The 8,633-nt window shown below is 33.5% G+C and overlaps 1 protein-coding gene across 1 annotated transcript in view; it reads right to left on the minus strand.

Annotated features, from left to right (window-relative positions):
• ITGA8 (integrin subunit alpha 8) overlaps positions 1–8,633 on the minus strand; it is a 300,431-nt gene that overhangs the window by 190,262 nt on the left and 101,536 nt on the right. Inside the window, exons 11-12 of the mRNA XM_053714013.1 lie at positions 3,108–3,160; positions 1,006–1,211 (exon numbers count right to left, since the gene is read on the minus strand). Coding sequence (XP_053569988.1) covers positions 1,006–1,211; positions 3,108–3,160 — 259 coding nt within the window. The remainder of the gene's footprint in view (positions 1–1,005; positions 1,212–3,107; positions 3,161–8,633) is intronic.

The following is an 8,633-nucleotide window of genomic DNA, read 5'->3' on the forward strand; positions in this document are numbered from 1 at the left end:
TTCTGACCTTACAAAGCACTTTTGTTGGGATTAGTTAGGCTGCATTAAATAAACTAGCAAATATTCCACAACAAAAGTATGCAGCAAATATGAAAACAAATCAAGAAATGAATAACGAAGGACGAATAGTTTGAAAACAAATAGAAAACCTATTTTTTGGTGAATTGAGGTGCTTTTAAGGACCAGTACACATTAGGATGTTCTGAGTTTTATAAGTAGTGTGTTCATAACAGATAAGCTTCTCTCAACCTGGCACACTAATGTAATCAATGAATCACACTATGGTGAGGGGAATAGGGCCCTCAATTCCTCCTATATGTGTTTGTACAATTTTGTCTTGTCTCTTACAAGTTTTATATTATTCTTTTATTTAAATGAATTGTACCCATGGACAGCGCTGCAGAATATGTTGGCGCTTCATAAATACAGTCTAATAATAATAATAATAATAATAATAATAATAATGTGTGGCCTGTCTGATTCAAGAACCCGTGCAATTAGGCTGTGAAGCGCTATAAAGCACTGTAAAAAGTGTCACAAGCAGTAGCCTTCTAATTGGCTATATGGCTTCCTGCTGAATAAAAGAAAAAAAAATAAACATTTAAATGTTTACTGTCCCTTTTAACTTGAAAAGGGCTTAGAGCACCTTAATACACGTGACATTTCTTGAGCAGAATAGAATATACTGAATGGTAAATAAAAATTACAGACAGTTGTACAGAGACAAAAAAGGGAAGAGAGGAAGTTTTTTTAAGATTTTAACAACATTCCTTTAATTTATTAAGTAATATGGAACATTGTGAAACGTATATTTCTAATACAAGTAATATATAATGAAATGTAAATCATGTTACTTCAACAGAATAGTTACTGCTCTCATTAAGAATGTAGTGAAATATGTTACAAATATCTACAGTATAATTGTTAAAAACTAATTTCATCCAAATTCTATGTACCCAAGACTAACAGAAACATATTTTTTGAGGATTCTCTTACTGTATTTACCATTATATCCATCTTGATTTATATCACCTAAATGTGCAATAGCACTGCCAAATCTTGCAAAGATTTCGGCCCCTTTTAAAATTTGGGCATTTCTAAACTCCAGGGCACGTTCTTGCAAGTACAGGTAAACCTGTCCAACTTCTTTTGGTTTACTCTCAAATTCCCGATCCATGAACAGTGGTGCCCCAACCAGTATATCATCCAGTCTGTATAATAAAAATAAAGGAAATGCAATGATTAGCACAATGCCAAATTCTGTTGTGCCAAGAAGACAAGGCTAATCTAATAGCCAATGGCTTTCAATTAGTTTTTTCCTTTTTGCTCTACGTACCGAATAAACCATCCCAGCAACTTACTAAAGCACACAGAATATTTTTATTTACTTCTTTTAATTCTTGGGCTTCAACCAATACATTACATGCCATTATCTTTAAAGGGACATTGCAGCCAAAATTGGAATCCACAATTTTGTGAATGCTTGTACCATCTTTTAATGCCTAAAATTGTTAACTGCTGACAAGATACAAGCCCCCTGGCTCTCTGAGCAGCTGCAGTATTTAAAATGGTGGTACACTGAGAATATCTAGCTATGCTTCACATGCACGTGCAGAGAAAAATATTAACACTAAAACACTAATAACTTTTACTGGAACCATATTTGCCAATACATGTATAATGCAAATATGTTTCTATTTAAATATGTCATTCATTTATGTGCATTTAAATTTTGACCGGAATGTCCCTTTAAATGGTCCAATCAGTTTATTTCCTTTTCATTCTTCCCTCAACTGATATAAACTGTATAATTAACTAAACTATGTGTTCCATATGCTTATAACACTGGTCCTGCAGCTGGCTGAATTTACATTATTTTTTTTTTGCATTCTGCTCTCCATTTAACTTCTCTACATTGATCTAAATGCTTGTTATAATGGTCACTAATACTCACTATCTGTTATTAGTGTTTGTAACTTTAGCTAGAAGTGTTCAACAAAAATATGTAAGATATATTGGAACTTTGTATATATTAGAGATAGAACATCATTGCTATTTATTATAGATGGGGCAATACCATAATTTCTAGATACTCAATACTGTATACAGATATCTGTTTTTGAATTTCAAAATTTAATACAGCTTAAAAAATTTCAATATACTTTCCATAAATTAAAAGAAAAATAATAACAATAAAATAAGTGATGGGTGAACACTTGTTTTCAGTAGAACAAATATTCGCCTTGACATCAGTTCTAACATTAACACGTTTCAACTAATATATGTTAACATTTGAATACTGAATATAACATTCAAATATCTGAATCTAATAAACGTATCATAAAAACATAGTGTTTTTAATTTTTATTTTTTATGTATATTTAAAGTAAATTACTAACATATTTCCTCTAAGCAGAAAAAAAAATCTAGCATCTTTTATTTAAGTACTTATTACAACTGAAGTAGTGACAGAAAACAAAAACATTATTGTACAAATGTATATAACCATTTAGTGCAGAAACAATATAAAACAAGTATGGTTAATTGTCATTTGAGCTATATACAAATCTATACTGAACCCTGGACAAAAAGCTGTATCACAAATGTGATTAAAATTTAATGTTTCTCTATTTGACAATCTCTAGGCTTTTTGATACATTTTCCGTTGTTGAAATGCGCAATGAAATGAAAATGAATTCCTTAATGGAAACGTCATGCGTATACACAACTTTGTAAAAAGATCTCTGCACAGACCATAAATATGCAAAGTACACTGGCAAATTAAACATCTAAAATAAACTACTTTATGTAATTATTTACTATAATACTATAGATCCGGCCCAATGTTTGTCATTAGATTGCTGCTCTCGTTTTCATAACATCTGTATACAATCGAATAAGTCTTGGCGGATCTCCCTATTACCGTATATGTATAATAAGTTGTAATGTAGAATGGTCTCATAGGTATTTCATTTTAATGCAATGAGAAATACGAAAATAAAATATTATTAAACACATAAAATAAAATAAGTTTCCTCACTAAAACAAACATATTTCATGAAGATGATTATGAGCTGCACAAACATTCTAGGACATTGTTAACGTACCCATCATTGTTTACATCTGAGACGGCAACAGTATATCCAAAGTAAGAGGCCATCTGTAAAGCAAACCATATTAAAAAGTTAAAAAGTGGCTTTTACTCTGTACAAATTATAAAATATTATAAGGCACAGTCAATGAGTCTAAATGTGCAAACACTTTTAATGTAATATGTGCAGCTTTGTATTTAATAAAAGAAATGTACCTATTATTATTCAATTTGTATTACCTAAATCAGATAGTTTAATTAAAGGGACACTGAACCCATTTTTTTTTTCTTTTGTGATTCAGATAGAGCATGACATTTTAAGCAACTTTCTAATTTACTCCTATTATCAAATTTTCTTTATTCTCTTGGTATCTTTATTTGAACTGCAAGAATGTAAGTTTAGATGCTGGCCCATTTTTGGTGAACAACCTGGGTTGTTCTTGCGGATTGGTAAATAAATTCATCCACCAATAAAAAGTGCTGTCCAGAGTTCTAAACCAAAAAAAGCTTAGATGCCTTCTTTTTCAAATAAAGATAGTAAGAGAACGAAGAAAAATTGATAATAGGAGTAAATTAGAAACTTTCTTTTAAATTGCATACTCTATCTGAATCACTAAAGAAAAAAATTGGGTTCAGTGTCCCTTTTTAAGAAAAGGAGGCAAATATTCTAGACCAGGATTCTTAAAGAAAAAAATAAATAAATCCCAAGACCCATTGCAATGATACCCCATACCTATGTGACCCTGTTTTTATGCTTGGACTGAACATTTCTGAAGTAATATAAAAGATACAGTGGCTGAAATTTTTGGCAAAGTGACTAACATGTGTGTACTTTATTCCTGATTGTAGTCAAACTTGACATATGATAAATCTACCCCATACTCTCCTACAACACACACACACTCTTACAACACACATACACCACCACACACAACCACACACTCTCCTACAACACACACACACAACACACACTCTACTACAACAGACAAAATACACACACACACTCTCCTACAACACACCACACACCACACACACTCTCCTACAACACACACCCCACACACACTCTTCTACAACACACACTCTCCTACAACACACACACCGCACTCACTATCCTACAACACACACATCAGACACACTTTCCTAAAACACACACCACACACACTCTCCTAAGACACACACACCACACACACTCTCCTACAACACACAAACCACACACACACTCTCCTACAACACACAAACCACACACACACTGCACACACTCTTCTACAACAACACACACATCGCACATACTCTCCAACAACACACACACACGTACACTCTCCTACAACACACACACTCTTCTACAAAACACACATCACACACACTCTCCTAGAACACACACATCACACACACTCTCCTACAACACACAAACCACACACACTCTCCTACAACACACACACGTTGCGACCCAGTAAACATGGCATGTAGACACGGTAATGGGTTCCAACCCATGGTTTGAAGAACCCTGTTCTAGATCACATCAAAATGCTGCTGCACATTCTGAAGTTCATCCATTCAGAATTAGTTTATTTGTTGCATAGATGCGGAATCTGTTGGTGCTCTACAAATAACCGATAATAACAAATTTACCCTTTTTTTCTGAGTTCTATTTCCTACACTGGATATATTAGAGCATAAGTGAAGCTGAAAATATCTTTATTTATACAGATTATTTGAGTTCCACTTCTGTTTTCATACAGTATTTCCTGTGTCAGAACTGAACAAACGCCAGAAACTTTGTTATGCATTTATGCAACAAAAAACAAATCCCAAATGTATCCACATGTCTAGTTCTTACTGTAAGGATTGTATTTGTGTTTTTTTAGGTGAGCAGCTTTGGACACACACATCTGGAAACTGGAATTTCCATGGGGCAAGCAAAACATAAAAAAAAACATTTTCATTTATTTCATGTAAAAACTGTATATGCAGCTTTAAAGTGTTTGCGCATTATAATTAAACTTGATGCATTAAAAGTGATGAATTTCAGTTAATGTCCCTTTAAGAGACATAAGTAAGTTAAAGGGACGCTCAAGTCAAAAATAAACTTTCATGATTCAGATAGAGCATGCAATTTTAAACAACGTTACAATTTACTTCCAATAACAAACTGTGCACAGTCTTTTTATAATTACACTTTGAGTCACCAGCTCCTACTGAGCATGTGCAATAATTCACAGAGTATACGTATATGCATTTGTGATTGGCTAATGGCTGTCACATGATACAAAGGAAGTGAAAATAGACATAACTGACATTTGTCAAAAAAAAAAAATCTACTTCTAATTTTAAGTTCAGATTAAGGGGCATATTTACGTACGGAGCTTGATGTCCCGTGTTTCCGGTGAGCCTTCAGCCTCATCGGAAACAGAAGTTATGAAGCAGCGGTCGCTGCTCCATAACCTGTCCGCCTGCTCTGAGGCCGCGGACAGAAATTGCCAGAAATCAACCCGATCGAATATGATTGGGTTGATTGACACCCCTGCTGGAAACTGCAGGGGGCAGCATTGCACCAGCAGTTCACAAGGACTGCTGGTGCAATGATAAATGCCAAGAGCGTATGCTGTTAGCCTTTTTTCGATGTGCAGCGGACATGATCCGCTATATCGGATTATGTCCGCTCGCACAATCATAAATATGTCCCTAAGTGCTATTGCATTGTCTTTTTATCACACATTTGTTGATTATGAAAATCTACTGTACTTAGTGATCTTTTAATGGGTGGACTGGATCAATACTGCACATTAAAAAAACTTTAGCTATTAACAGAACCCCCCCCCTTTAATTTACTTAAAGGACCACTAAACACAGTAGAATAACAAAATCAATAAGTGTATAATAGACAATGCAAAATCACTTAGTTTGAATTTCAAATGAGTAGTAGATTTCTTTTTGACAAGTCAGAGTTAGTTACATTCCTTCCTAATGCATCATGTGACAGCCATTAACCAAACACAAAACACATATACTATATCATGTGAATCTTGCACATGCTCAGTAGGAGCTGGTGTTTTAAAAAGTGTGCATATAAAAAAGACTGTACACATTTAAATAGTGGAAATGAATTGGAAAGTTGTTTAAAATTGTGTGTTCTATATAAATCATGACATTTTAATTTTGACTTGACTGCCCTTTAAAGGGACATTAATCTTAACATATACTCTCCCTGCAAAATGTTTAAATGGATATAAAGGAGCACTATATTCCTTGCACATAACTGTGGTTTTTAACCCCTGAGAATAAACACATTGTTGAAGTCAGCACCAAAGCAGCAATGCACTATTAGGAGCTGGTGAATACATCTGGTGAGCCAATGACAAGACAAATATGTGTAGCTACCAAATGGCAGCTAGTTCCCAGTAATGAATATTCTTTTTCCACAAAGAATACCAAGAGAAAAATTAAATCTATAAATAGAAGTGAAAAGTGTCTTTAAATGACATGGTCCATGAACCATGCAAGTTTAATTTTGATTTTCCTATCCATCTAATTAATGAAAACAGAACCACAATACAATATACTGTGTTCCTTATTAATTTATAGTTACGTATGGTGAAATTAAACTGACTTTTATAAATAACAAGCTTATTTACATATTCCCCTAAATGGCTACAGAAAAGGAAACCAGGAACATAAATTGCACAAAGCTTCTCTAGGGGTACATGCTGCATAGTATTCTTAGGCTAATCTTTGCTTTGAATATATAATGATGTTTAGCATTTTTTTGTGTTTACTGTCCCTTTAATGGGCTCAAAGTGATACATAGCAATGAACATATCGATCCATGTCCCTTTAAAAAGGAACTAAAATATTTATAAAATAACCAAACATATTTGTTGATTTACAACCTCTGAACTGCTTGTTTATTGCTAAGCAGTGACCTTTGTCTACTTTCCAAGTTTTTCAAATTTTCATCTTACTTGCAATAAAAAATGCTAGAATGTATGTGCTACTTAAAAAGAAGTTGTGAAACAAATCAGAATGCTAAGCAAGAAGGCACAATACTGATAGTGCTTTACTATACTTGATTGTAGCCTGTAGTTTAAGAATCCAGCTTAAAGACACAATATTTTACAATTAATATTATTAATTCAAGTGCTTTTAAAAGGACAGTCAACACCAGAATTTTTGTTGTTTAAAAAGAAAGATAATCCCTTTATTACCCATTCCCCAGTTTTGCATAACCAACACTGTTATATTAATACAATTTTACCTCTGTAATTACCTTGTATCTAAGCTTCTGCTGACTGCCCCCTTATTTCTGTTCTTTTGACAGACTTGCAATTTAGCCAATCAGTGCTCACTCCTAGGTCACTTCATGTGCATGAGCTCAATGTTATCTATATAAAACACATGAACTAATGTCCTCTAGTGGTCAAAATGCATTCAGATTAGAGGCAGTCTTCAAGGTCTAAGAAATTAGAAAACGAACCTCCGAGTTTTAGCTTTCAACTAAGAATACCAAGAGAACAAAGCAAAATTGGTGATGAAAGTAAATTGGGAAGTTGTTTAAAATTACATGACCTATTTAAATCATGAAAGTTTTTTTAGACTTGACTGTCACTAGAACTTTGGATAACCATTAAATTTAATTAGTTGTAAAAAGGCAATGTTTTGGGAACAAATGTGCTAGTAAGTCAACATTAAACTGTGCAATTAAAAGAAAAAAAGGAAAATTAACAAACGTATCCCTTGCTCTTGTTCTCTTTTGTTAAAATTTAACACCTTTTGAATTGGGCTTAAAAAAGGGTTGTTGTTATAGTCAAAATTAAACTTTCATCATTTAAACAGAGCATACATTTTTAAAGAACTTTCCAATTTACATTGGTAATTTAATTTGCTTTACTCACTTGCTATCCTTTGTTGTAAATCATACCTAGGTAGGTTCAGGATCAGCAATACACTACTGGGAGCTAGCTGATAATTGGTGGCTGTGCATATATGCCTTTTGTCTTTGGTTTGCCTAGTGTGTTCAGCTAGCTCTCTGTAGTGCATTGCTGCTCCTTCAACAAAGAATACCAAGATAAAGAAGCTAATTTGATAACAAATTCAAAGTAAAAGTACATTTGAAAGTTGTTTAAAACTCTATGCTCTATCTGAATCATAAAAAAAAATATGTGGGCTTTGTATCCCTTAGAGAGTGTGGACGTGTCTTGTTAACATTGTCATAAATACTGCAGCCATATAGTGATAAGGAAACATGCATGCTCCTGAGGCTATTGTTGTCATGAAACGTTTCAACAAAGAATACAAAATAATGGTTACATTGAATAACATTTTTTAACTTTATACTCTGCGTGAGTCATGAATCAAGTTCATTTTGAGTTGCTTGTCCATTTAAAAGAAAAATGTTAAAAACAGCATGGATGACACAAGGCTAAGTTATAAGTATTGTCCTTCTAATAAAGGGACAGATTACGAGTGGATTGGTATTTATTGCTCCCGTCTTTAACTCCGCTCAAAGCTTTTTGCACACTTTGGGCAGTGCTCGTATTACAAGTTG

This window comes from Bombina bombina, chromosome 5, assembly GCF_027579735.1.
Source record: "Bombina bombina isolate aBomBom1 chromosome 5, aBomBom1.pri, whole genome shotgun sequence".
Lineage (NCBI taxonomy): Eukaryota > Metazoa > Chordata > Amphibia > Anura > Bombinatoridae > Bombina > Bombina bombina.